General features: G+C 55.6%; 2 protein-coding genes across 7 annotated transcripts; one reads left to right on the forward strand and one right to left on the reverse strand.

Annotated features, from left to right (window-relative positions):
- Positions 1-53: 53 nt before the first annotated feature.
- On the reverse strand, positions 54-8,103 carry ACBD4 (acyl-CoA binding domain containing 4). Of its 6 annotated transcripts, none has more exons than XM_019665573.1 (13): positions 8,022-8,103; positions 6,887-7,006; positions 6,520-6,630; positions 6,315-6,424; positions 6,013-6,148; positions 5,625-5,745; positions 5,468-5,552; positions 5,072-5,192; positions 4,742-4,828; positions 4,356-4,426; positions 4,135-4,273; positions 3,284-3,423; positions 54-819 (listed from the first exon to the last, which is right to left on the reverse strand). In XM_019665573.1, the coding sequence occupies exons 5-13, from the start codon at positions 6,104-6,106 to the stop codon at positions 694-696; spliced, it is 984 nt and encodes a 327-aa protein (XP_019521118.1). In that variant the 5' UTR covers positions 6,107-6,148; positions 6,315-6,424; positions 6,520-6,630; positions 6,887-7,006; positions 8,022-8,103; the 3' UTR covers positions 54-693. The 6 variants fall into 6 exon arrangements, with proteins under 6 accessions (XP_019521118.1, XP_019521119.1, XP_019521117.1 ...); XM_019665574.1 differs by lacking the exon at positions 8,022-8,103 and adding an exon at positions 7,302-7,608 and having other exon boundaries at positions 6,887-6,967; XM_019665572.1 differs by lacking the exon at positions 8,022-8,103 and adding an exon at positions 7,302-7,608.
- A 44-nt stretch (positions 8,104-8,147) lies between these two features.
- Positions 8,148-27,313, forward strand: PLCD3 (phospholipase C delta 3). Its single transcript, XM_019665570.1, has 15 exons — positions 8,148-8,459; positions 17,976-18,137; positions 18,247-18,475; positions 18,795-18,924; positions 19,863-20,091; positions 20,429-20,630; positions 20,773-20,917; positions 21,537-21,689; positions 22,248-22,388; positions 22,505-22,655; positions 23,500-23,616; positions 24,287-24,453; positions 24,654-24,789; positions 24,890-25,039; positions 25,216-27,313. The coding sequence occupies exons 1-15, from the start codon at positions 8,309-8,311 to the stop codon at positions 25,302-25,304; spliced, it is 2,352 nt and encodes a 783-aa protein (XP_019521115.1). The 5' UTR covers positions 8,148-8,308; the 3' UTR covers positions 25,305-27,313.
- Positions 27,314-27,553: the final 240 nt, after the last annotated feature.

Consider the following 27,553-nt stretch of genomic DNA (forward strand, 5'->3'; position numbering starts at 1 on the left):
GGCTGTGCCTCGCGCACCCTGGACCCGCTTGTCGCTTCACTTCGTAGACGGCAGAAGACTAAGGTTTTATTTTATTTAGTGAAACATTCATTTGTAAGTGAATCTTCAGTGAAGACGTCCTGAGTGTGTGTGGCGAGAGGAAGGCCAGCAAACGGAGCTCACGCCCCTCCCCCGGGGCCTGCTCTCTCCGCCTTCCCCCAACTCGGCCGGGCCTCCTGGCCTCCCTCCCGCAGCCTCCCAGCCAACCAATCCCAGGTCCCGGCCCAAGTCCCAACTTGCCCAAGAACTGAGCCTCCAAAGGGAGAGGCTGGGGTAGGAGAAGAGTCAGGTGACCCACCGGGTAGGGAGGGCAGAGGCTGAGACCCGGCAGCCCCGCCTCCGAGTCACCGGCCAACCCTGAACCGGGGACTTGCACCACAAGTGCAGCCTCCCAAGGAAGCCTGGGTGTTTGGGGGAGGGGGGAGGGGGGAGGGGAGAAGCGTCCTTGTGAAGCTGCAAGGAAGAGTGGGGTCTTATCTTGCCCCCCAATAGGAAAAGGGTGCCAAGGCAAACACTAAATAGTGGTGATGGGTGGGGGATTGATGCTGTTCTCCTAAACCCTAGGAAGGCTCAGGGCACAGCAGGACAGGAGGGGGTGGGGGTGGGGGGGCTCATAGCCTCCTCCGTTGGCTGCAGAGACTCCTTCATTGAGAGTCACCTCTTCTGGGTCCGAAACTGTTTGAAGAGCCACTGGACAATGAAGGGCCACAGGAGGAAGAAGAGCAGCGTGGGACCCGACAGCCTGAAGGGCCAAGGCCGAGAACTGGCTGGGGGCCTCTGCTGCCAAGAGGGAGGGAAGGAGTCAGGGGTCAGCTCAGGCCTCAGCACAGACTGGACCCTTCTTAGGAACCTGCTTCCAGAACTCAGTAGGAGCTTCTGCTTCCCTGAGATTGTGAGGACTAGGGCACAGAAAACCCTACTCCCATATCTGCACCACTAGAAGCAAAGGCATCCTGGAGCCCCTAGTGTGACCCTGACAGATGAGCCCCAACTCCCTCCCACATCCTCCTCCCAGGGCAATCCTGGTGCCCAGAGGGCTGGAGGTTGGAGGGGCTACTGGGTAGAGGGACTGGCTTCTACACTGTCTCCTCTAGGCCACAAAGCAATCACCCTGTTGGTATGGCCTAAAGACCCCATATTATAAAGGATGTGCCACATATTTCAAATGAGGACCCTGGGTGTTCAGATTTTTGTTTCTAAATATTATTCTCTGCTAAAAGGAGCCAGGGCTCCTTGGAGAAGTGACTGATGGATTCCAGGTCTGGAACAGGGAAGGTAGAGGTGAATGTGGGACATCTTAGGCCAGAAAGCAAGGACGCTTTTAAAGATTAATGAGGTCATGTTATAAGAACATAGGGCCCAGCTTAAAAGGGTCTCCACTGACCAAAGTTGTGACAATCTGAGCATCAAACAATAATTGTAATTGATTGAAATATTGAATCTTTAAAATCCAGGAGTCCATAATGATTAAAAAAAAAAAGAGAGAGAAGGTTGGAAATTTGTCACCATTGAAATGGCTGCTAAATCAACTCCTTACTTTAAAAATAAAGAGAATTAAGCACTTATTCTGGCTTTTCATAGGGCATTATCAGATTTCAGGGACATCTAGATAATCAAGAAAACTACAGAAAAATAACAGCTAATAAATGTTAAAAGGGATAACAATTTAAAAGTCAATTTTTTTGCAATCCCTAAATAAACTATTGATCCAGGCAAGGATTATCTATCAGTTGTCAACATCTGTGTGGCAAATGGGGTGGGTGGGGAACTGGACATTCCCTGGCTGCAAGAGGAAAACGTGACTTTACCATGGTGGGACCGGACTGTCACCCCTTGATCTATACTAGTGGTCCATGTTAGAATCATTAATGGTGGGGCATCCAGATATGTGTCCCATGATAGGAAGGACATCACTTCTGATGAAATCTGGTCATGTAAAAAAGCCATCAGGATACAGATAGACCCAAAAAGTGGAACATTTCTACAGGACCATTGGCCCAGTCTCATTAGGAAGTCAGTAGCAAGGAAAAGAGACTGGTCTGGATTAAAAGTCTTAAAAGGACAGATGCAGCATGTGCTCCTGGGCTGGACAGACAGCAGCTGGAAAAGGCAATTTTGGGACAACTGGAGAGATTTGAAATGGATTGGCTATTTGGTGATATGATGGAATTATTGGGTGTGATAAAATTAGGTAGTTCTTATTTGTAGAGATGCAAACCCAAGTATTTCAGGGTAGAAATCTTTAAAATCTCCAGCATATGAAATTAATAAAAGGTAAACAAAAGAAATAAAGCCCTAGTGGGTAAGGGGTTTGAAATGTTAACCACTTATGGGTGTGAGGAAATTCCTGCCGCCTTGGCTGACACTGTGCCAAAGGGGTTAGGGGTCACCCAAGTGATCCCCCACATCCAGCAACTCAACCCTTGCCTGCCTCTATTAACCCAGGCTTCTCTAGAACAGACGCATTCAGATTTAATGGTGGGTGCCACCTTTGCAGGGAGACAGACCTAGGGCCACTCCCAGCTCCATCCTTAATGTTAATAATACTAACAAATAACAGTGAACACCATTCCGGAGGTCTTTGTGTGTTGGGCACTGGGAAAGTACCTACTCCCATTATCTCATCTAATCTTCACAGCAGCTCTGAGAGCTTCTTCCAGGATATGTGCCCTCAGGTAAATTACTCAACCTCTCAGACCCTTAGTCTCCTCATCTGTAAAAGGGAAATGAAGACCTCTTTCATAGGGTTGTTGTGTGGATCAAATGAGATAATAGCAACATGTTTGGCACACAGCGGGGGCTCCAGAAATAGCAGAAACTGAGGTGTAAGGGGCAAGCATATCTAGGAGACAAAGGGAGGGAGTGAGGGATGCAAGGGCTGAATTGTTGGGAGGTAAACCCTAAATCTGAGAACAGAAATCCTAACCCGCAGCCCCAGTGCAAAGAGCTGACAAATCCTGGCCCTTCAAACTGTTGGAATTAGTCCTCCTGCTCAATGTTTCTTCAGCCAAAGGGAGGTAAGGACAAGAAAAGTGGGCTCTTCCCACTCTCCAGGGTAGCAGCACTTCAGATCCCCTGACTTCCCTGCTTGTAACATGAATCACACCATTTTCTGGAGGAGGCAAAGGTGTGGGCAGGTAGAGACTTGGGGACAAAGACAGAAGTGGCTGGATAAAGAGCCCAGAATAGAGACCCTTGGAGTTCTGCTTCAATCTTGCCCCGGGCCTTGGGGGGGGGGGCTCACCTGCATGGGGGGACCAGGCATGCTCTCCAGGCTTTGCAGTCTCCCCTGGACATCCTGCATGCTTTCCTGAAGTGCGCGAACTGTCCCCACCAGCCACGTGTCCAATTCCTGGGGCCCCAGCGGGCTGCCCTTCAACCCCTCTGCGGAGGACAACACACAGGGAGGGGGACCCAGGAGGCAAATCAGCTAGAGTCAGGGTGATGGCAGGCTGGGGCAGGTCCAGGGAAGAATAAGAGTAGGGCACAATTCCTTGTACCAAGTGCGACTCTTATAAAGTCCATCCACGCAGCTAACAGGCTATCAGGGGTTTGAATCCCAGCAGTCCCACTTAGCTGTGTGACTTTGGGCAAGTCAGTGATTTCTCTGAGCCTCATTTTGTCATCTGAGAATTAGGGAGCTGTCCTCTCCCTCACAAGGCTGATTGCTCAAAGGCATAAAGGAGATAATGTTTATGAAAGTGCCCCTTATGGGACATGGCACACTGGAAGTTCTAAAAGGGGTTCGGGCAGAATTCATTGTTGTCCTTTGAGAGTGCCAAATGGGAGGCCCAGAGACAGAGGATGACTCCCAAGGCCATGTAGCTTTAGCTTCGTGGGGGGCTAGCACTCCTGCCCCAGCTGCTCTTACTCAGCTCAGCGCCTGATAGTTCCGATGGTCCGCAGGGAGAGGAGGCCGGGAAGGACTTTGTCCATCCAGGCCAGTATCTGGCTGCTTGACAACCCTTCCTGGGCAGAGGCTGCTCTCTCTAGTGCCCAGCACTGAACTTTCATCTTTGCCCCGCGAGGACAGTCAGAGAAAGGCCAGAAGCATGGGAAAGGGCAAAAGGGGTAAAGGGTTGGGCAGTGGCTCACCTTTCCCTGTGGGGGGCAAGGGACTGTTTCTGGTGTCAGACCCTCCTCCAGGGGTGCCCGGCTCTCCTCCAGGGGTGCCCGGCTCTCCTCCAGGGGTGCCCAGCTCTCCTCCAGGGGTGCCCCTCTGCTCTCCCCAAACCTGCCGAAATGAGTCATAAGGACCATGGGAGCAACCAGGCCACAGTGGGGTGAAGAAGGGAGGGTACAAGGGATTGTCTCACCAGCTCAGGCTCCAGCTGCTCCAGGGAATCACAGAAAATCTCAGAGTCCAGGTCTCTGGGTGACTGGGACTCTGGGGATGGGGTAAATAGGTTAGTGACTAGAGGGAAGCTATGGGGGGAGGGGTGTGTAACTGGGCAGGGGCACCTATTCAGGGGACAGTAGAGATTACTGCCACAAGAGGCACAGATGGGTCCCAGAAGTGAGGCCCTGGAACAGGAATTCCAGAACCTTCTTCCTGGCTTCCCCTAAGCACAGGAGGTCTCCATCTGAGGGCATGAGGTGTGATGGGCACAGCATGGCCCAGCCTTCTCCCCTTCACACCACTTGGAGGTCCCCCAACCCTGGCCTGGGTTTGGCCTTCTGCCCCTCTCGCTCAGGCACTGACCTGGACTTGGGAGTGCTGGTTCCTTGGCGAGGCAGGGAGGCTCTGGGATAGCCTCAGCATCTCCATTCAGGCCCTGCTCTTTTAAATCTGCAGAGACACGGGTGGGGCTGAGAGGAGGCTGGCGCCTCCCAGTGAGATCAGGCCTCTGCTCCCCATTAACCACAGACTCTGCCTGTGACCCACCCCATCAGGGGCACTGGTTGGGGTCCTTCCAGAGACATCACCTGGAGCCCTCTGTCCCCAGGCCCCACTCCAACTGAGCAGCCCCCTCAGCCTGGACCTAAGACAAATCACGCAGCACTTGCAGAGTTTCCATCCTGGGGGCCTGACCTGTGACCCTTTTCATGAGGGTTTCCGGGGGCCTTGGCATGTCAGGGATCAGCCGGTACAGGGGCTCAAAGTAATCAAACATGTCGTCTGCCACCTCACCCAGGGGCACTGTATCAATCACCTGTAGGGCATAAGGTTTATTGGGGAAGCAGCTGGCCCCTCCTACCCCTGCCCTCTTAGCCCTTTGAGCTGGGTGGGCCCCCTCCACCCTGCTTCTGCTCTCATACCCTCCACTTTGTGCCCAGTCAGAAGCCAGAGACAGCTGAGGGGGGCAGCATGAAGGTGGTAATTCCCACAGAGTGTCAATGTGCAGGAAACATAACGAGGGGCAGTACTGGAAGGGCGGGGTACAGGCCACCTGGCTGGGAGCTTGGGAACAGAGGAGCCTCTCCCTACCTTCTGTGCCACCACCTTCATCTCAGAGATGTAGGCGGACATGGCCTCCTCCCTGCTCATCTTGCCCAGGCTGTTCCAGGCATCCCTGGGGAGCAGAGGGCTGTGAGAAGCTGGTTTGACAGCTGAGCCTTGTTTGTCTGGCTGGTAGGGAGCTCACCATTTATATCGTCCAATGGGGTCCCAGAAACCAGGCCGGGGGACCAGGCAGGGCCCCATGGTAGCCTGCTTGTAGTAGCTGTAGAATCGCAGCATCTCTTCGTAGGAGGGGCGGTAATAGCCTGGGCAGGAAGTTGGGAAGTGGAGGGCAGAGCATCACCCCCAGCTCCAAGAGGATGGAGGTGGAGGGAGAACCATTCTTGGAGAGGGCCGAGATGGTGAGGGGTCTTCCCAGGGCAGTTGGTCAAGAGCAGGAGGCAGAGGGGACCCCCAGGGCAGCCCAGGCAGGGACTTGTCTGCAAAAACTTCACGGATCTGACCCACGGATCAGACTAGGGGGTAGACCCCAGTCATCTTGCCCCCCCAAATGCAGGTCCCCGTGCCCTCACCCTCACTGTTCTTAGGCAGGTTCTGAATGACTCTGACTGCGGCCTGGAACTGTTCCTGGCAGTCCGGTTCAGGGCTTTCATTCTTGGTACCCATACCCAGCTGTTCTGAGCCCTGGGGCTCTACTTTAGAGCGACTCTGCAAGAATAAGTCTCTGTGTGAGCAGGCCTCCAGGGTTCACCGGGGCACACACCTTCTTAAGCCTCGGATCCACTTGCCAGAGGGACAAACTAAGCTCCTCAGAGGCCCGAGTGAGATATCCGGGGAAGTCAGAAAATGTGGCTGGGGAGACTCCTTTTCCTACCCCAAGGTAGCGTGGGTGCGGCCGTGGCGGGTGGATAGGACTTCAGTGGGTGGGTGGCGAGGCAGGTGGCAAGGGGTCGCAGTGTCCCTCTAGTTGCACATCTCCAACTCCTAGATAGGCAAATGGGCATGCCAAGAGGAGTCAGGGCGGGCAAACAGTCTCCCACCCTGGCTCCCGCACCCCGGCCCGGCCGCCCGTCACTCACCCCGCAGAGCCCACTGCCCGGACACCGGGGTCTCGCCACTAGCCGGAGGCTTCCTACCGACCTCCCGGCCCAGCCTAGCCGGGATGGGGACGCAAAGCGAGGGGGGGAAACCTTAAGCCAATAAGAGAGCCCGTTTTAGAGTTGGCTTCTACACGCCAGCCACTCAAGGAGGCCCTTTCAAAGGTATGCAAATAATTTAGTTGTGCCTCTCCCAATCAGGCGGGGCGAATCCGCGGGTCGGCTCCCAACCCTAGACTGTCAGAGGAGGGCGGAAGCGCCTCCTGGTGGACGTAGTGAAATGACACGAAGTCCTCGCGCCCCCTGGTGGAAACCCGCCTCTGTCCCCTGAACCCAAGTCTCTACTTACCAGTCGCTGTAGATAAAAAAGGGAATCATGTCTGTGATCAGGAGTTCTGGAGGAGGAGCATCGGAGCTGAGTTTTGGAAGGCTTAAGAGTAAGCCAGGAGAAGAATGAGGAAGGTCATTCCTGGAGGAAGGAATTGCAGGATCAAAAGTGCAGAGGCAAAGACTTGACATTTAATATCCAGAGAGGAGTGGGGACCCAAACCAGCATGCGGAATCTCTGGGTCAAGGATATCTGAGAATGGGGTACAGCCTGGGGCAAGTGGGTGGCAAATCTAGGTCCTTAGTTAGAAACTAAGCTTTCTTTTTGAGATGCCACTCTCTTGGCAGCCGCCAAGTGGCGGTGTGCGCCCAGCTCTCCGTCCCCCACCAAGGGCACTTGAGACAGACAACGCAGTCGCGCGCGCACATGCAGTCACCTGTCCATCTAACACCTCACGCACAAATACGCAGGTGGTTTTCATATATAGTTAGTGTACACATGACACTGTCGCCAGAACCCGCACTCGACGCTTATCCACGGGTTGATGTCAGGGACCTCTACGCAGCGTGCAGCGGCCGTCCCAGGATGATCAAGCGCCCGGCTAGGGTGCCAACCCGTCCAAGCCTCGAACCCCAGAACCCAGTTCTTCCGGCGTCTCTAGACTTAGCGCAACCCAGACCAGTCAGCTCCCAGACGTCTGCCACTTGAGGTTTCGGGAACTGGTCGGACGCGGAGAGGGTTAATCCTATGATGTCACAGCCAGAGCCTTCCTACCCCCACCTACCACTTCCCGCTCCCCCACCCCTCCGGTTGAGCCCGGCTCAGTTCCCGGGGTTCTATCGACTTTCCGGGCCCTGGGACCCTTGGCCCAGGACGAGCCGCTTAGCAGACCCCGTCCCCAGTCTGGCTTCCTTCTGAGGCCTCCTGGTGGGACTAGAGATGGAGAGGGTGGAGGGGGGTCACGAGTTCTCATTGAGTCAGGGTCCGGGTAAGTGTGCGAAAGGGTAGCCCTCGCCCCTTCCAACGCCTTCAGTGGAGGTTCGGGTCGCCGGTGAGGCCGAGATCCGAGGATCACTCGGCGAATGTGGACTCATGAGCAGGGGCCGAACGCGGAGACTTGGAGAAGCGGGGACTCGGATCGGCCCCCATCCCATACCTCGGGGCGGGCCCAACTCCTCGCCTGGAGTCGCCGCCGCGTCTCCGCCGCGGCCTCGCGCCTCCCCCGCGCCGTCCTCGGCCCCGCCCGTCACTCCCTGTCCCTCCTTCCCTTTACCTCGTCCCTCCCTCTCTCCCTCCTCCCAACACCTCCTTCTCCCGACTCCCTCCCGGCGCCGCTAAGTTTCTTCGCTCGCGCCGGCTAGCAGAGCCGGGCCCGGCGGGAGCAGCGCCCCCGCTGCCCTGCCACCACGCAGATCCCGGGCCGGGCCCGGGCCCCTTCGAGCCATGCTGTGCAGCCACTGGAGGAGCCTCCGCCGCCGGCGCAAGGAGACCCGGGTGCGGGCCCAGGTCGCAGCGCCCCTTGCGCTCCCGCCCCCGCCCTCACCCCAGGACGGCGGCACCAAGAGGCCCGGGCTGCGGGCGCTGAAGAAGATGGGTCAGTGACCGGCGGGGGTGGTTCGGGTGGGCGCGGACTGTCCCTACAGCGCAGCTTGGGAGGGCTGGGGTGTTCTGGCTAGGCGCTCTTGGCCTTCCCAGGCTGCATTGGGTTGTGGGGAGTATGTTGAGATATAGAACGCCAGACCACTCCAGCTGGGGGTCGCACCTACGGTCACCGGGGTCCCTTGAGCCCGAGTGGGGCTCCTAGGGTGGCCTTTGTTTCCCACCAGGAGGCGCCCGCGGGGCGTGCTGGAGTTGGAATTTGGGCCAGAGGGGCGGATTGGGGTCCCTGAGGACCCGGAGAGTGCAGTGGAAGACAGGCTTGGGGCGTCCTTCACCCGCCTTCCCACACCCTGTGCCTTCTAGGGTCTGTGAGCGCCCCAGGGCACTCCGGGTTCTTGGCCGCCCTTAGGTAGGCATGAGACCTGAGGAAGGGGCTGGTCTCTTAAGCAGCCCTCCAACCCAGCATCCGCCACAGGGGTTGCAGCTGCAACACAGCACTGGCGGGACTGGTCTAACTGGTGAGAACATTGTCCTTGGTATCTGAAAGCCAGAGTTCCCATCTCGGATTTGGGGGAAGTCCCTGGGGGAGAGGGGGAGGGGGGGGCCTGCGGGGATGGGATGTAACTGACCTATTAAGCATCTCCCAGAGATGTGTGCCACTGGGTATTTACATACGTAGTACCTTTCTAAGAGGTAGATGGTACAATAACCGTTTCACAAATGATGAGACGGACTCAGAGAAGTCAAGGAATTTGTCTATGACCACACAGGTAGTAAAAGGCAACAGTTGGCATGCAGGCTGTGCGCCACCACACTGCCGTTGGTACCCTCAGAGTCTGGGCAAAGTGGAACTGACTGGGTGGTTGAGTGGCTTGAAAGAGGGGGTCGTATGTGTGAGAGTATTTTTTTAAATGTGAAGTATTGTGAAACATCTATCAGAAAAAACAACAGTTGGTAGAATAGTTAATGATGGAGAGGTCAGGTATGGGTCTGAGGGAACAGAAGGACAAGGCTTCCCAGGAGGCCTGTGTGAATCTTGGGGCAGAGTTTAGGGGTCCTGATTGTCAGTCTTGCCTTCTCTTTGCCACTGCCCTCCCCTGGTTCTTACTTCTGCCTCCTCTCACTCATTCAACCTGAATTTATTGAGCACAGGTTATGTTCTGAGCACCGTGTCTGGCACCCTCCTTAAGACATGATCTGTGTTCTACCCTCCATCAATCATGTATGCACTCAACAAACATGCCTACAGTATGCTCTGCCCTGGGGCTTCAGCAACAAACAGGACAGACACAGTCCTGTCCCTTCCTGAGCATCAGGAAGGAGGTCAGACAATGAAGCAAAGAAGCAGTACTAGGAAGGAGGGGGCAAGGGAGGGGAGCCAGCAAGGGCCCTGGGCTGCACCCCAGAGCCAGAGACTTGAGTGAGGCAAAAGGGGAGAGGTAGGTGGGGCCAGATCTTCAAGGCCCCTCCTTATGGAGTTATGGACTTTCTCTGACGGTGGCAGGAGTTGTGTTAAGTAGAGGTGGGTTGGACTAAGGCAGGGGTGAAACAGGAAGACCCGTAGGAGGGAGGCCGAGAGGTCAGTTGGGCAAGCTATGGTGGGGCTCGGACGAACTTGGGCTGGTGTAGCCAACGTGGATTCCAGAGCCACCTAGGACGTAGACCAGGCTGGACTGTGCAGTCGGCGGAATTGGAAAGGCATCTCTGGTGGGTAGCAGTGTCATTCTCTGGGCTAAGGAGCAGTGGCGGTTTGGAGAGAGAACGATGGCTGTTGGGATGCCACTGAGACAGCCAAGGGCTGGTGTTGAGCTACAGCAGCAGCCCCAGGAGTCATCCATGGACACGAGTTGGATGCCGTGGAAGGGGCAGAGGTGACGCCCGGTACACCTGTCTGCCTCTTCATTCCACACACGTTTGCTCAGCCCCATCAGTGTGCCCCAGGCTGGGACTATGGAGATGACTAGCACAGAAACTTGCCCTGGGGGAGCTCACAGTTTAGTAGCAGGAGACACAGGCAGACAAATAATTAGAGCTAAGGCCAGGCTGAGTAAGTCTTCACGGGAGTTCTGGGCACTCTGTCACAGTGACACTGTCAGGAACTCTGTGGGTGTCAGAATGTCACCCTCCTTCCCCACTACTGCCCTGTCTGAGTGACTGCCAAGAGAGGAATGTCTCCTGTATGGGAAATGCCCTGTGCACAGGCCTCACTGAGTCCAGGGACGGGGTGCAGGTGAAACCCAGGTATCCTGGGGCTCAGTCCCTCAGGCCATCAACACCAAGGCCTGGGCCCACCACTGGGGTAGCTTCCCTACCACCCAAGCCACAGCTCCTCCTGCAGTAACCTTCACAGCTGTGCCCTGTCATGACCATGGCCACACCCCTTAGGCTAACTGAGAACAGATTTTATTTCAGACCAGGTCGAGAGAGAGGCTAGTGCAGGGCGTGGCTCTGAAGCCAAAGGCTCAGAAGGGCCCAAGGAAAAGAAAGGGCTTTTAGGGCCCTAGTGGGGGGGAATCTGGAGGGGAGGAGGTCAAAACAGCCACCCCCACGTGAGTGGGAGTCATTTCTGGAGCCTGAGATGGGCCAGGCGCAGTGCTGAGCCTGCTTCAACCTAGACCGTACTTAACCCCCAGGGCCCCTGAGGGCAAGGTGCTGCCTGCCGTCTTCACATTACAGATGAGAAACTCAGGTGAAGGGGGTAAAGTCACCGGCCCAGAGGCCACAGTGTCTGCCTGCCTGGCGCCAAAGCCTAGTTTTCAATGATGGTTCTTTATTGCCAGAATGAGTGAATACTAGTTAACATCTTTATAGCACTATGCTGAGGCTTTTCACATATTAGCTCATTTAATGCTCACAATCATGTGAGCCTTGTTTTACAAATGAGGAAACCGAGGTTCAGAGAGATTCACGGTAGCTGAGAGAGGATGTGAACCCAGGCAACTGGCCCAGAGTCCAAACTCAGAACACAGTGAATGAATGAGTGATTTTTACCTGAGGAGAGCCTGCTACTGTCCCCCATGGTGGCCCTGCCAGCCTCCAGGGGTGTCCTCATAGGCTGTTAAATGTGAGCTTCAAATAAACAACGAATGATTCAGGACATATTTATACTAAAAGATCATTTGTTGTTTATCTGAAATTTGAATTTAAGTGGCATCCTGAATCTTCCCTGGCAGCCCTGTCTCCCCAGAGCCCCTCTCTGACTGTGTGCCCCTGACGCTCCACCCTGCCCTTAATCTGCCCAGTGAGCAGAGCACTGAGTGGGCAGAATCCCGCTCCCTGCCCCCCTCGGCCTGCACACTCCCAGTGCCACGGGGCAAGAAGGCTTTCCCATGGCCTGCCCGGGACGTCTCCTTCAGGGTGAGCGGGGCTGCTGTGGTTGGGGTTAGCAGGTGGGGGTCTTTAGAGCGGCCCCCAGTGCTGGCAGTTTTCTGGCCTGGTGGTGGGGAAGGCTGGGCAGCCCTGCTTGCGAAGCAGGGGCATGCCAGGCGGGACCAGTGGTGGGGGAGCTGGCTCCGTCATGCCTTGTGGTCCCCCTGGCCTCTCCTCTTTCTTCAGCTCTGGGGAGCCCTCTCCCCCACGACTTCTGCCCCCAAACAGGCTTCACGCCTGTCCTAGCTCTTCCAGGAAGGGTGCTGCCACCTTCGTCTCACTGTGTCTGGTCAGGGGCCAGGGAAGCACCGCCTGCCTTTCCCGACTTTGCTGATTCTTCAAGGAATGTTATGGACTCTGGCGCTGAGCTCCGAGCTCCGCTGGACTGTACGCCTGGGTGTGGCGGCGAGCCGGGGCAGGGGGGACGTGCTGGGTTCCTGAGGTGCTAGGGCTGCCTGCTGGCTAGAGGCTGCAGGTGGGAGGGTGTTTGGGACCCTTCACCATTGCTTGTCCCTTCCCAGAGCCTCATGGCCCCAGCCACCAGGAAAAGCTGCTCTCCCTCCCCTCACCCGTTGGCATGAAGCTGCCAGCTGTCACTGTTTCCTGCATGTCTCACATTCCTGCTGGTGTCCCATGTGCCCTTCCTGAGCGTGCACTGGTGCGCGCACGCACACACACAGGCACACACACTGTCCATTTCCCTCCCCAAGCTGACCCACCTTCCTCCTTCCCACCAAACACATACACACACACCAGTGCATACACCCTCTATGTACACACCAACCTACACGCATCCTCAGTGGAAACCTACCACTCCTTTCACACCCTGCTCTCTGCATATTACCCTTCTGTCTACACACCCCACGATGACACAGCAGCTCCCCCCCTTTCCCATCCCACTGCCAGCCCGCTCTGGCCCCTGACTGTTCCCTGTGCAGCCTTTGCACCCATCCCTTCCTTGGGTGGCCCCCACAGCTTGCCTTCTTTGAGTGGCCCATCCATGAAAAGGGTGGACTTGGCCTTCCTCACAGCCCCTCCCAGCTCAGCCATTGAGGCAGTTTCCTGTCCCTGGCTTTGGCCCCAAACCCCACACAGCCCAAAGGGCCCAGGCTGAAGGTAGTAGTTGGGAAACCGTGGGCCTGCCCATTCCTCACCACCTTCTGGCTGCTCTCTGGGGGCTGAGATAAGCAGTCGGCTCAGGGAAGGTGTGTGAGCCCCAAGTGACAACAGGAACTGGGCAGGAGAAGGACCCAGCTGGAGGCCAGGGGACTTAGGACAGAAGTAGCAGAAAACCTAGGTCTGTGGTGCCTCCCAGGGCACAGCCTCAGTTTCCTTCTTTATTGTCGTTTATTGAGTGTCCACTGTGAGCCAGGCTCTAAATGGAGCACTGTATGTGCTTTTAGCTCATTGGAGACACACGTATTGCTGGGGTTAGGCCTCCCCAGCTCTCATGCATTCCAGCTCTACTACTTACTGACCCGGTGACCATGGCCAAGTTAGTTGGCCACTCTGTGCCTCTTGAACAGCTTTACTGAGAATTATTGAGAATGGGTGAATACCATTCAGTTCACCCATTTAAAGTATACATGGTTTCTAGTATGTTACATTATTAATTTTTAAAATTGTGTTAAAGTATACATAACGTAAAATTGGCCATTTTAACTATTTTTAAGAGGCTAATTCAGTGGCATTCATTATTCACAATGTTGTGCTATTTCCAAACTTTTCCATCACCCCAAACAGAAACTCTGTAATCATTAAGCGGTAATTCCCCATCTTCCCTTCCCTCAGCCCCTGGTACCCGCTAATGTACTTTCTGTCTCTGAATTTTTTTAAATTGAAGTATAAGTGACATATAATCTGTCTCTATGAATTTGACTATTTTAGGTACCTCATGTAAGTGGAATCATATACAAAGTTTGTCATTTTGGGTTTGGCTATTTCACTTAGCATATTGTTTTCAAGGCTTATCCATGTTGTAGCAAACATCAGATTTCACTCCTTTTTAAGGCTGAATAATAGTCCACTGTATGGACACAGCCCATTTTGCTTATCTATCCATCAATGGACACTTAGGTTGTTTCCACCTTTGCTTATCGTTTGTCATTTTTACTGCTATCATTTCATGGTTGTTCCCCCACCTTCTCAGACAAGGTAGCCATCGGGCTGGCCCAGCCCAACTCCAGGTTCAAGGCAGAGAATGGATAGATAGAGAACCCACAGAAATCACAGGAGGCCAGCAGCTTGTGCACCTGCTCCGAGCAGGTAGAACTGAGGTCAAGGAAATACCTGTGGGTTTGGACTTGGCAGGACTTATGAATGTTTACTGGGTGGCTGGACACAGTCAGGCCCCTCCCAGCATCACTGCCCACGGACTGGGCCCTCCTCCTGACCTCACCCCCTTACTTCTGTTGGCCCTGCCCTTCCTGCCTGATATCCCAGGATCCTTATTACCCCAGGGTTCAGAAGCTTAAGCAATGGGGAAATAGAGACATGCAGGTATTTGGCACCTGGCCCAGTCTGGCCCTGCACCCTCATTCTGTTTGGCTTTTCCACTTGGGGTGTGGAACTGGGGGACAGTGTGAACCAAGGGGCTGTGTGATCCAGGGGCCAGTGCCAGTTGGGTGGACAGACCCCTTCCCCCGACAGGTTCCTGGGGGGCCAGGGACCCCCTCAACATGGGAACCTGTCCCTGTGGGAGGCTGGTCAAGAGTTCAGGCTGCGTGTGTCCATGTCCCCTTTGTAAAAGACTCTGGAAAAAGCAGGCCTTAGTGACTCACTTCCATTTCCGGCCTTAGTCATTTACTAGCCCCCTTCCTTTCCACCCCCACAACTATGGACTTGGCATCAGAGGGCCGGCCAGGTCAAGGAAGGTGGCCCTACTGCATGCAGTGCCTGGTTGTCACAGGAAGGAAGAATCCCTTTCCCACAGCTGAGAGATGGAGGAGAGATGGGTGCAGTTGTGATGGCCCTGCAGGCTTCCCTGAGTGCTCTGACCCCCACCCCATTATTTCTCAGGATGAGAGAATTCAGAGGTTGCCTGGATAAGGGGATAGAGGTCTGGGGGTCTGGTGAGTCTCTTAGCCTGGCACAAGCTATGTTCCACCTCTTTGTCTGGAAAGAGGAGGGTTCCACCTCCCCTTCCTGGCTAGGGGCCACTGAGTGGGCACTGACCTTTCCAGAGGGCCACAGTCTATACTTTGAGAAACCCCTTGGAGCCATTAGGGTCACAGAATGGCCCCAAGGGGGACCTTAGCCTCCATAGGATGGTAGGTTTCTCCAACTGCCCCTGAGACCCTGATTCTCAATCAGTCACCCTCAAAGTTACAGGGTGGGTTTTTAAACACACAGATGCCCAGCCTATACCTGCTGGATGAGAATCTCTGGGCCATGGGTTTTGTAATCTCCCCCAGGGATACTGATGCACAGCCAGGGTTGAGAAACCCAGGCCCACAAGGCATCTGCTCTGAACTCAGCACAGAAGCAGGCAGGGCTGGGGATAGGGTGCACTTAGTCCCCCAGCTGTCTGTCTATCTGCCTCCCCTTTCACAAAACACTGGCTGCAAGCCTGGCTCTGGGACAAGCACTGAGGTGAAGATACTGGACCCCATCCCTGCCCTTGGGTTCATTAAAGTCCAATGAAATTACAGTTTAGGTGAGTTTTTGTTTGTTTGTTTGAATTAAAGTAAAAAGTGTTCTTGGTGGTCAGGGAGGAAGAACTCTCATTTGAGGACAAATCAAGGAAGGCTTTCTGGAGGAGGTGATGTCTTAGCCAGACCCTGAAGGAGTCCAGCATGAGGAAGAGAAAAGAAAGAGAAGGATCCTACAAAGGCTCCAAGAGAGCGTGAAAGAGGAAGGCCCAGGAATTTAGACTTGATTCCTTAGGTCAGAGTTTGCAGTTGGGCAAGCAGGGGCCTTGGGGCTACAAAGCTTAAAGCCAGACCCAGTTTTGGGGGCTTGTTAAAATAAAGGATGAGAAATCCACAGGCCTATTTCCTGGCCCACGCAGTGGTGTTTCGGGTTTTTTGTTTGTTTATTTCAGTTTGATTTAGCTGCCAACATTGAAAAATCTGGAGGCTGCACATACAAATCCAGATCCCTGTTCTTTGGAGCCTGGGCCCTCATCTAATCCCCCTGCTCACCTCCTTCCAAAGGGTGTGGCACTGGTTTGCCTGGTTCCCACCCTTTCTGTTGTATCCTGGCTTGGAAACCCTTGACCCCTGATGAGTTAAATCCAAGCAGGGTGTGGCACCACCCGGATGGGCAGCATCTTGACTGAATTTTGGATTTTGTAGCAGGTACTTCTGTGGCCTCCATTTTATTAATGGAGAAAATGAGGTTTAGAGCAGCCCCAGGTTAGTGCCACCAAGGCTGTGTAACTGGGAAGTGACAGAGTTGGGACTTGACTCCCCAGAACCCTGAATTTAAATTCTCTCTCCGAAAATATTTGCAAATGATATATCTGATAAAGGGCTAATGCCCAAAATATATAAAAGACTCATACAGCTCAATAGCAAAAAAAAAAAAACCAAACCAACTAAAAAATGGGCAGATCTGAAGAGACATTTTTTCGAAAGAAGACACAGATGGCCAACAGGTACATGAAAAGATGCTCAACATCACCAATCATCAGGGAAATGCAAATCAAAACCACAATGAGATAGCACCTCACATCTGTCAGAATGGTTATCATCAAAAAGACAAGTAATAACAAGTGTTGGTGAGGATATGGAGAAAATGGAACCCTTGTGCCCTGTTGGTGGGAATGTAAGTTGGTGCAGCCACTATGGAGTTTCCTCAAAAAAATTAAACATAGAATTACCATATGACCCAGCAATCCCACTTCTGGGTATTTATCTGAAGAAAACGAAAACACTATCTAAAAAAGACATAGGCACATCCATGTTCATTGTAGCATTATTTACAACAACCAAGATATGAAACAAAGTGTCTATCGATTAATGAATGGATAAAGAAAATGTTACACATACAGGAATATTATTCAGCCATAAAAAAGAATGAACTCTTGCCATTTGCAACAACATGGTTGGACCTTGAGGGCATTATGCTAAGGGAAATAATTCAAAAATAGAAAGAGAAATACCGTATGGTCTCTCTTATATGTGGAATGTAAAAGTAAAACAAACCAAGTTCATAGATACAGAGAACAGATTGGTGGTTGCCAGAGGTGGGGTATGGTGGGGTGGGGGTATAGGAGAAATGGGTGAACTTTTTTTTTTTTTTTTAGTTAAAATAAATTGAATATGAAATAAATAAAGAAAAAAATTCTGCTGTTTCCTACCCCCACTTTGCCCAGGGTGATAGCAGGGAGTGGCCGGAGGCAGGATGATGGGAGCAAGAGCAGCGGGGTTCAGTGCCAAGCACAAAGGTGCTGGAGCCTGACCTCCTGGGTGCGAAGCCTGCTTCCACCACTTCCTAGCGGTGGAATTCCAGCAAGTGGCTGAAGCTTCTCTCCACTTGTTTCCTCGTGTGTTAATAGATGAGTGTGTGCAGTAGGTGTTTTGTAAGCATTTCATCTTATTAAGGAAGGTGGAAATGTGGGCTGAGGGGTTACATGGGGTTATGACAGTGGCTAGGCAAGGGGGAGTGCCAAGTGTCCCAGGAGACTGACCATGCTTTCAACTGGGCCCCACAAGGGCACAAAGAGAACACCTGGAGATCAATGTCAGGATAGCTGAGGCAGGTCCTGGAGGCCTTGACCTGTGACCCAGGAGCCAGAGTGACCTCTGCTTGTCTTCCCTTGTCTTTGGGAAAGCAGAGATGAGGAGCTTGGGCTACAGCACGAGAGATTTAGGTTATATCGTGAGACTACTTTCTTGATGGTCAGGGTTTCACATCAAGGAAAAAGACTGTTGGTAACAGATTCTGGACTTGAAGGCTGGCGGCTGTGATGCAGGGGAGTGGCAGAGACGGTGACCTTTAGTGAGGCCTGAGTCCCAGGTGTGGCCTGTGAGGGGTTGCTCTGCTCTAGGGCCTCAGATGTTGCTTCCTGGTAGGGAGGAAGGGCCTGTTACTGGCACCCTTCCAGGGGGGCCTGCGTGGGGCACATCAAGGCTCGAGTCACACCCAGCAAAGGGTGAATGTTCCCTAAGACGATGTCCCCTGGCCTCCCACCCCGCAGGCCTGACTGAGGATGAGGACGTGCGCGCCATGCTGCGAGGCTCCCGGCTCTGCAAGATCCGCTCGCAGAAGTGGCAGAAGGAGCGGCTGTACCGGCTGCAAGAGGACGGCCTGAGCGTGTGGTTCCAGCGGCGCATCCGCCATGCACCGTCGCAGCACATATGTGAGCTGGGGCCGGTGGGCATCGGCGGGCTTGACAGTGCCTGGGCGGGGACAGTACCCAGCTGGCCCACCACTTCTAACCTGCCTGGTGTGGCCGCCCCTCCCCGCAGTCTTCGTGCAGCACATCGAGGCCGTCCGCGAGGGTCACCAGTCTGAGGGCTTGCGGCGGTTCGGGGGCGCCTTCGAGCCAGAGCGCTGCCTCACCATCGCCTTCAAGGGCCGCCGCAAGAACCTGGACCTGGTGGCGCCCACGGCGGAGGAGGCGCAGCGCTGGGTGCGCGGCCTGGCCAAGCTGCGCGCGTGCCTCGATGCCATGAGCCAGCGCGAGCGCCTCGACCAATATCCTGTCCCCAAGGGTGGGGGTGGAGTGGGGGCGGGGGGGCGGGGCCAGGCGTGGAGAGAAGCTGGTCCTATCCTTGGAGGACCGCAGGCCCAGGGGAGGTACGCCCCTTCTTTAGGGGACCCCCAGTCTGAGCCAGAGCCCCTTGTCTTCAGAACTAAGGGTGGGGATGTGGCCTCTTGGCTCTGGGGAGCCCCAGTCCCATGGAGGACACCCCACTGCTGTGCTCAGAGCCAGGAGGTGGTGACATACCTGTCGGCTGCCTGTCAGCGAGGGGCAGTGCCCAACCTATGGCTGGTATTTCCTGAGCACCCACACCTGGATCCACTCCTATCTGCACCGGGCAGACTCCGACCAGGACAACAAGATGAGCTTCAAGGAGATCAAAAGCCTGCTCAGAATGGTCAACGTGGACATGAATGACATGTACGCCTACCGCCTCTTCAAGGTGGGTACCGTCCACCACTTTGACCTCTGACCTCTGTTTTCTGCCCTCCCCCAGCCATCGCAGTCACCAGCTTCCCTCCCCACCTCGCGTTGGTGGAGAAAGTGGCCTCTCCCGGCAGAAAGGCCACATCTGGGTCTACTTACCTTTTGATTCTCCCCTAAGGCCAGTGGGCCAGGATGGGAGTGCTCCCCAGAGCTGCTTTCCTCACCCTCGGGAAGAGCCCATGGGTAGGGAGGATCTCAGGCCTCCCCAGCCCTCCCAAGTGAGCAGCATAGCTGTAGTTTTAATTTCTCTAAGTCCACAGGGCACCATTTACACAGGTGACCACCTGCTAGCCCATGGGAGCACAGTGTCAGCTCACAGGCACACGAGCACGCCCTCCTCCACTGTGGCACATATGACACCTTCACCTATGTGGGCGCAGAGACGGGCACACAGGGCTGGGCTCTGCATCCATGACCCTGTCAGAGCACATGGCAGACCCTGTGTAAATGCTGACTATGTGACCAGCCTGTGACACTGAAAGACAGGAGAGCCATGGCACCTGTTCCCCTGGGCCAACAGCGCCACGTGGAGCCTCAGTTCTTTGTTACTCATTGACCCTGGGTGTGAACGTGGGAATGTATACACACAGGAGGGGGGACTGTGGCACAGGGGCTCAGTTCTGCCCTCGGGTCACCATTTTTTCTCCCACATCTTGATTCTTGGGGTAGGTCATGGTACAGAGGGATAGGCACTGAACCCGAGAGACCTTCCTAACTAGCCCTGCAAGTTACCATCTGTGTGAACTTGAGCGAGACCGGAGCCTCGCTACCTCTCAATTCCTCTACCAGTGAAATGGGGGACATCTGCCTTCCTGGCCATGGTAGATGATGGTTGTGTCAGTGCAGGCCTGCTTTTTCTGTCCCCTCCTCTGCATCTCTCCTTCTGCTTTCTAGGAGTGTGACCACTCCAACAACAAGCGACTGGAGGGGACTGAGATTGAGGAGTTTCTGCGGCAGCTGCTGAAACGTCCCGAGTTGGAGGAGATCTTCCATCGGTATTCAGGCGAGGACCGTGTGCTGAGCGCCCCTGAGCTGCTGGAGTTCCTGAAGGACCAGGGTGAGGACGGCGCCACGCTGGCCCACGCTCAGCAGCTCATCCAGAACTATGAGCTCAACGAGACAGGTGGGGATCTGATAGGTGATTTGGGGTCATCACATCCCACATCTTGGCATCTGATAGGTCTGGGTTCCCAGCTAAGCAGGCTTTGCTATTAATGGCTCTGGGCGCCATTTTGGACAGGTTATCTTGCCTCTTCTAGACTCAGCTGCCACATCTGTAAAATGACACAGTAGTGTATCTTCCTCATAGGGTTTGGCTGAAGATTAAATGGCATGACTGTAGAGTCCAGTCCATAGAGAGGTGCTCATCATTATCAAGTGAAGTGAGCTCTGGGGGCATTTGGAGCTGGACATGAGGGTCCCCTATGTGGCCTGCTGCTGTCTTCTGCCCGTCCCTGCAGCCAAGCAACACCAGCTGATGACTCTGGATGGCTTCATGATGTACCTGTTGTCGCCCGAGGGGGATGCCCTGGACCCTGCCCACACGTGCGTGTTCCAGGACATGGACCAGCCCCTCGCCCACTACTTCATCTCCTCCTCCCACAATACCTATCTGACCGACTCTCAGATCGGGGGGCCCAGCAGCACCGAGGCCTATGTTAGGTACTGTGGCGGTGGACACTTCTGGGAGCCCAGCTTGGCGGGGGGGGGGAGATGGAGTTCAACTCCCACTGTGGGCTTCCTGGGGCCCACCTGGCTAAGCCTGTGCCACCTACATGACACCTTGGCTTGTGTCTGTCTGCAGGGCCTTCGCCCAGGGATGCCGCTGTGTGGAGCTGGACTGCTGGGAGGGGCCAGGAGGGGAACCCATCATCTACCACGGCCACACACTCACCTCCAAGATCCTCTTCCAAGATGTGGTCCAGGCCGTGCGCGACCATGCCTTCACGGTGAGCCCCCATGGCCCCCCGCCCTGCACGGAGAATCACTTGTTCCCCAGGTGCTGCTGGGACAACTGACGGATGGGGTAGGATAAAGCTGAGCGAGAGGCTCCCTTCTCCCACCCTCATATTTAGTAAACGTATTAAAAACCACAGAATTTCTAGAAGAAAACCTTGGAGTAGGGAAGGACATTTTAATGACTCCCAAAGAGTAAGCCATAAAAGAGAAGCTTAACATGGTGTCGACATAAAGTTGCAATTTCAGTCAAGCTACACAAATCTGACCGTCTACACTAATCTTACAGTCAACAAACGGTGAGCTGGAGGGACAAGTTTGCTGCCTAATGACAATGGCCAACCATTCCTGCAGCTGCCCTCAGCCTCCCAGACAGTCCATCCCTTCTCTGAGGCCCCATATCTGCCCTCTGCCCTCTGTGTACACACTAGCCCCCACGTGTGTCCCGCATCCCACTGCTCAGTCCCCCGCAAGAGTGGGTTTTCCAGAGCTCTGCCTTTGCCTGCCTGTCCTGAAAGGAGCTGGGGCCTGAGTGTAGCAGGGGTCCTGGTTGGGAAGGGAATGAGAGGGAGCGGGTGAGTATCTCCAAGCTGCTGCCTCTCCCCCCGACAGCTGTCCCCGTACCCGGTCATCCTATCCCTGGAGAACCACTGTGGGCTGGAGCAACAGGCTGTCATGGCCCACCACCTCCGTACCATCCTGGGGGATATGCTGGTGACACAGGCATTGGACTCCCAGAATCCTGAAGAGCTGCCGTCCCCAGAGGTGATGCTCCCGGACCCCCAGCCTGGGTGGGGAAGGGTCTGTCTGCAGTTCACCATCCACCCTGCTCATGCCACTTCCCTGGTTCACCTCTTTCTGCCTTAACCTTCCCCTGTTCCTCCCTTCATCGGACATCTGTCACCCCATGGTCTTGTCACTCTCCTGCTCTCCATTCTTTTTTTTTTTTTTTTTTTAGCTGAGCCATCCTGCCACCTGTTGGCAGCTCAGCGGCAGCTCAGCTCAGGCCAGGACTCGAACTGCTGTTGCTCAGAACTTGCACTCTTGAGCGAGCTCTTAACCAACTGAGCCACTCGGCTGGTCCCCTCCTTCATTTTAACGGCTGCTGTGTTGTGTTCTCATGTTTGGCGGGACCTCATTAGCCCGTTCCCTGTTAACGGCCTCACAGGTTGTTTCCCATTTTTCCCCGTTAGAAACTACTCACCTTTGTGTCTCCTTTCCTGCTCCTCACCCCAGCCAGCCCTTCACACAGTGATGGCTGAGTGACTGGCCAACCAGCTGACAGGGCAAGAGGGCTTAATCCTTCCATGTTGGCCTCTACAGCAGCTGAAGGGCCGGGTCCTGGTGAAGGGGAAGAAGCTGCCAGCTGCTCGGAGCGAGGATGGTCGAATTCTATCGGACCGGGAGGAGGAAGATGAGGAAGAGGAAGAAGAGGGGGTGGAGGCTGCAGAGCAGAGGCGGCAGGTGAGTGGGGTGGGCTGGGCAGGGGCTTGGCACTCCTGTGGAGCTTGGTGAAGGGCAGGAAGCTGAGGACTAGGGGCTGGAGCTGGCGGAACCCCCCGCTGAGGCTCGTCTTCCAGGCCAAGCAGATCTCCCCGGAACTGTCCACCCTGGCCGTGTACTGCTGTGCCACCCGCCTGCGGAACCTGTGCCCTGTCCCTGCCCCAACCCAGCCCTGCCAGGTCAGCTCTCTCAGCGAGCGCAAGGCCAAGAAGCTTGCCCGAGAGGAAGGTAGGACATCAGGCGTCTGGGGGCAGGAGGGCAGTGGGGCCTGCAGGCCCCTGGTGGGGGCGTATCCTGAAGTTGGTCTGGAAAGGAGATTGAGAGGGCTTTGGGGGCAGTAGAGAGGTCAGGAAGACCCCAGAGAGGGGCTCAGGAAATGAGTTCCCAGCACATGCCCAGCACTGGGCCAGGGGTGCATGGAGGGGAGAGGGCCCAGGGAGGAGGGAGGCTGCTATCTGCCTTCACTGGGAGCACAGCCCAGTAGTGGGGCAGACATAGCTGGGTAATTATGATGTGGGGTAATCGGTTGGGCCACAATAGGGGCTGGGGGAGCCCAGAAGGGGGTGAGATCAGGGAAGGACTGAGCAGGTGATACCTGAAAAGACACCTGACAGAAGTATGAGGAAGCAGCAGCCAGGTGACAAAAGGGAAGGGATTTCCAGACAGGAGGAGCAGGTTGCAAAAAAGTCTGCAGACATGACATACAGGAAGGATTTCAGGAACCCAGTGTAGCTGGAGGGTGCATGGGAGATGAGTGATGATAGACAGGGAGTGGACGTCAACTTGGGGCTGGTGTTCCAACCCCACTGGAGTCGGGAATGTGGGGACTTGGGGCTGGGATGCAGTGCAGGGCTGTGGGAGGGGTCCCTGCTCCTGCCTGGACTTCAGCAACCTCATGAGGTTCTCTCACCCCCTGGGTCAGAGAGAAGAGGAGCTGGGGCAGGGGTGCCTGGGGATGGGAATTCAGTCTCTGTTCCCAGCTTGTCTCTGCGGTTGGGGGAGGGGTTACAGGCCCTGGCACTGGGAGAGAGACACCCAGGAGCCTGTCACAGTCCAGCCTACTCTCCCCCAGGGAACAGCTTTGTCAGGCACAACACCCGCCAACTGACCCGTGTCTACCCGCTGGGGCTGCGGATGAACTCGGCCAACTACAGCCCCCAGGAGATGTGGAATTCAGGCTGTCAGTTGGGTGAGTGGGGCAGCAGAGCAGGGAGTGGGCAGGGTGCTGCTGCTTTGTGGGATGGCCTCTGGGGCGCCATGGGAGGCCCCAGCAGTGATGGGGCCACACAGCTTTCCAGAAGGTGGAAAAAAGCATTTTATTGATAATAACAATTATTAGAAGAATGGTCAGCAGGGTACATGGGGAAACACAAATCAGGTTAGTTTTCTAGTGTAAAAGTCTCACATTTTTATGAAGGTAGAAGTTAAACACCTCCACCCCTGACACAGCCCTGGCAGTCCCACACTGAGCCCGCCAAGGGTGGGGAGTGTGGTCCCCTTGTGGATAGGTACGGAAACCTTAGGCCTCCTCAGGCCCTGGCTCTGGCCCAGGCCTGGCCCTGAAGCTGGGGACTTCTCCAACATGTCCCACTCAGTCCCCCCCACCCCCACTCCGGCCTCAAGGGATACCAGGTGACAGTGGGGTCTGGATCTCCTGGCTGCTGTGACAGCCCCCACCACACCATGGTGGGGGTGGGGCAGCATTACCCATACAGTAGGACCCTGGGACCTCTGTAGAGAGGAAGTGAGCGTTCTGCCCACAGGTCTGTCTGGGGGAGAGGGCAGTGTAAAGCCCCTGAAACTGGGCAGTGAGGAGAGGGCCACCAAGAGCTCCTGTCCTGACCCTATTGTGTCCACAGTGGCCCTGAACTTCCAGACACCAGGCTACGAGATGGACCTCAACGCTGGGCGCTTCCTCATCAACGGGCAGTGTGGCTATGTCTTGAAACCTGCCTGCCTGCGGCGGCCCGACACAAACTTCGACCCTGAGTCCCCTGGACCGCCCAGAACTACTCTCACCATCCAGGTCAGCAGCTTGGACCAAGCCCTATGCTGCGGTCAGAGCTGGAGCTGGAGGCTCTAGTCCATGGGGTGACAGCCTGAAGTGGAGGAAGACAGCGGAGGCCTGGGGATGGCTTGGTGGGAGGGTCATCTGGGTCTGAGTCGCGTGTGGGGAGGGTGAGTGCTGAGGGCAAGGCGTGTCCTGCCCTTGTGGGGGCCCCACAGGTGCTGACTGCACAGCAGCTGCCCAAGCTGAATGCCGAGAAGCCAAACTCCATCGTGGACCCCCTGGTGCGTGTCGAGATCCATGGGGTGCCCGCAGACTGTGCTCGAAAGGAGACCAACTACGTGCTCAACAACGGTGGGTGGGCCTGCTGGGGGAGGTGGAGGCGTACAGCCGAGAATGCTGGGAGGCGCAGGGCGCTGGCCAGCTGGCTCTGACTGCCCTGCCTGTGCCCTAGGCTTCAACCCCCGCTGGGGGCAGACCCTGCAGTTCCAGTTGCGGGTTCCGGAGCTAGTGCTGGTCCGGTTTGTGGTTGAAGATTATGACACCACCTCGCCCAATGACTTTGTGGGCCAGTTTACACTGCCTTTCGACAGCCTGAAGCAAGGTTGGTGGGGCGGGTGGGGATGGAAGGGACGGGGTCCAGGCCCCTGGGCACTGTTTGCCTGGCTTTGAGTTTCCGAGGAGAGCCTGCCCTGAGCCAAGCTGGGCCCAGCACCCCGGGATGGCTGGTCCTGCAGGGCGATGGGCAGCAAACCCGAAGCCTGGCTACCCTCCCCACAGGGTACCGCCACATCCACCTGCTTTCGAAGGACGGAGCCTCTCTGTCACCAGCCACGCTCTTCGTTCATATCCACATCCAGCGCTCCTGAGGGTGACTGACCCACCCTGGGCTTCTGCGGGTACTGGTCTGCGTCGTACGGTGGCGGAGGCCCTCTCCTCTGGAGTGGAGGCGCTGTGTGAGCAGCAGCCCGTCCAGCCCGCTCGGTCTGCCAGCTCACCAGGCTTGTCGCAATGGGGTGCTGAGGACTGCCTCAGCCCCTCCTGAAGAACAGGTGGTTGATATTTTCCCTGCAACCCTGAGACCTTGAGCTGGCCCCAGCTCCCCAAGTCCATGGCCCACCCCTCTTCCTGGTTTATGAGGAGCCAGGCCTGCTGCTGCCAGGAGACTTGGGAAGCAGGACATGAGCCCTCAGCGCCTCTGTCCCCCACCCCCAGCCAAAAGGGCTCCAGCCACACCCCTTGCTTCCCCCACCCAGGCACTGGCCACCCCCTAAGGCTCTCCTGCCCCCCAGGTTTTCCTGGGCTCCTCTCTCAGACTCTTGAACCTGAGTTCTCTTCCCTTGTTAAAGCAAGAAGGGAGAGCTGAGGCTGGGAACCCTGGGGACACCTAGAAGTAGGTTTTTATCTCGTGTCAGAGAAGATCCCTGGAGAGGACAGAACAAGACTATTTTAAAAAATAAAAAAGCACTACTTTACTACTACTGCCACCCCTGACCACCTCTGATGATATACCCAGGCCCATGAGGAAGGATGGGGCAGAGGGCGAGTCCCCTGGGCCTCTTCCCCCGGCAGGGTCTGAATTTGTCTGAGGAAGCCAGGGGTGCTGGAGGGGAGGCCACAGCTCCAAATAGCCAGGACTCCTGCTCTTAGCTTAAAGCTGTTGCCAACATCACAAGACTGAGGTTGCCAATCACAAGCTGCCCCCACAACCCTACTAGGGGCCTTGAATGGTGAGCTTCTGCCAGGAAAGAACTGTTAGGCCCTAAAGGGGGTGGGGACAGGACTCTGAGGGGCCTCAGACAGACCCCCACTTTCCAGGCTCAGCAGGGTTCAATGCCTGTCTAGTCAGTAGACAGACCCCAGAGACCTGAGGCTCGCCTTCTACCAGCCAACCAACCTTTTGACAAAGGCCTGGAAGGCAGCGGCTGCCCATGCTGCCTCTAGAGATGCTGGGAAAGCATGCTGAGGCCTGACAGGATCCAGAGAAAACATGTCAGAAAGGTGACTTTCTGGGATTAAATGTGGCGCCCTGGCATTTTGGGTTCCATGAGGCAACAGCACCGACACTGAGCAAGGGCAGAGTTTAACGGCAGGTTGTGTCCTCTCAGGCTGCAGCTCAGGGCCAAGGCACCAGCCGTGGGGGACCTGAAAGAAACACGGGGTCAGTAAACAGATGAAAAGTTCCAGAGGAAGAGAACGGAAAATGGGAGGCCTAAAGGCGGTGACTCGGGCCCTTCCCCAGAGAGCTGGCTCAGTAGGTGTGTGGTGGGGCCTGGCGCTGAAAGCACTGCTGCCTCTACAGAACCACCCAGCAGCTCCTGGCCCAGAAGGGGAGATGGTGGCATCTGGATGAGTGACAAGGAGGAACCACTGCTAATCCAGACCACAGGCGGCTCTGCTCCCAGCCGTGGAAGCCCCGCCGTCCTCCTAGAGTGAAGCTGAGTTAGTACTTGCTCCTCGCTGGTGGGTGGGAGAGGTTTGGGGGAAAGAGCCAAGTTTGCCCTGAAAGGGTAACATTGCCCAAGGAGTCTTCAAAAGTCGCTCTGGTGCTGTGGTCACGAGGGCCTTTCCTGCAGGGCGCTCTAGCCCAGGTTGGAGATGCCACCTGTTCCACTGCTACCTGCAGTCCAGAGGAAAACCAGGAGGGCGGAAGGGTTTTATTCAGCGGCTTCCTTTATTAGAAACAAGTGAGATGTATGGAGCTGAACGACAATGCATTTGGTATTTCTTACCACACCCTGGAAATGGATGCCCCTCCCAAAGCCTGGAGAAAAGCCAAGACGAAAAGGTGAAGCCTCCCCCTTCCCTGTTCCCAGGTGCGGCACCTTGCCTACAGTCAATGTTTCTGAATTGAATTGAATGTAATTGTCCCACACGGCCTCCCTAGAGAGTCTGTTTGTAGACCTGCCTTCACTTTGTAGTAGGGAAAAATCGAAGGCTTGGGGCTCCTCCGGTTCTGGGGCAGGTGGGCCAGGCCACAAGAAGGCTGCTCCCTGGGCAGCTAGGTGCCGACCAGGGATACACTCCCGCCCCACTCCCCTGGCCTGAAAGCCCCTCACCCTCCTAGACTGCAGTTCCGTGAAGCTCTCCAGGCCTTCGGGCCATCCTTTGGGTTGGT

This window comes from Hipposideros armiger, unplaced genomic scaffold (genome assembly GCF_001890085.2).
Source record: "Hipposideros armiger isolate ML-2016 unplaced genomic scaffold, ASM189008v1 scaffold_447, whole genome shotgun sequence".
Classification (NCBI taxonomy): Eukaryota; Metazoa; Chordata; class Mammalia; order Chiroptera; family Hipposideridae; genus Hipposideros; species Hipposideros armiger.

Excerpts from the sequence above, each read along its gene's own strand:
- ACBD4 (XM_019665573.1), bottom strand. The coding sequence starts at position 6,106 with ATGGGTACCAAGAATGAAAGCCCTGAACCGGACTGCCAGGAACAGTTC. Across the intron at positions 4,427-4,741 it reads ACCAGCACTCCCAAGTCCAG|AGTCCCAGTCACCCAGAGAC; the intron begins GTCAGTGCCTGA and ends CCCCATCCCCAG. Across the intron at positions 3,424-4,134 it reads CTTGCCCCCCACAGGGAAAG|AGGGGTTGAAGGGCAGCCCG; the intron begins GTGAGCCACTGC and ends TGTCCTCCGCAG.
- PLCD3 (XM_019665570.1), top strand. The coding sequence starts at position 8,309 with ATGCTGTGCAGCCACTGGAGGAGCCTCCGCCGCCGGCGCAAGGAGACC. Across the intron at positions 20,092-20,428 it reads CTATGAGCTCAACGAGACAG|CCAAGCAACACCAGCTGATG; the intron begins GTGGGGATCTGA and ends CCGTCCCTGCAG. Across the intron at positions 20,918-21,536 it reads TGCGCGACCATGCCTTCACG|CTGTCCCCGTACCCGGTCAT; the intron begins GTGAGCCCCCAT and ends TCCCCCCGACAG.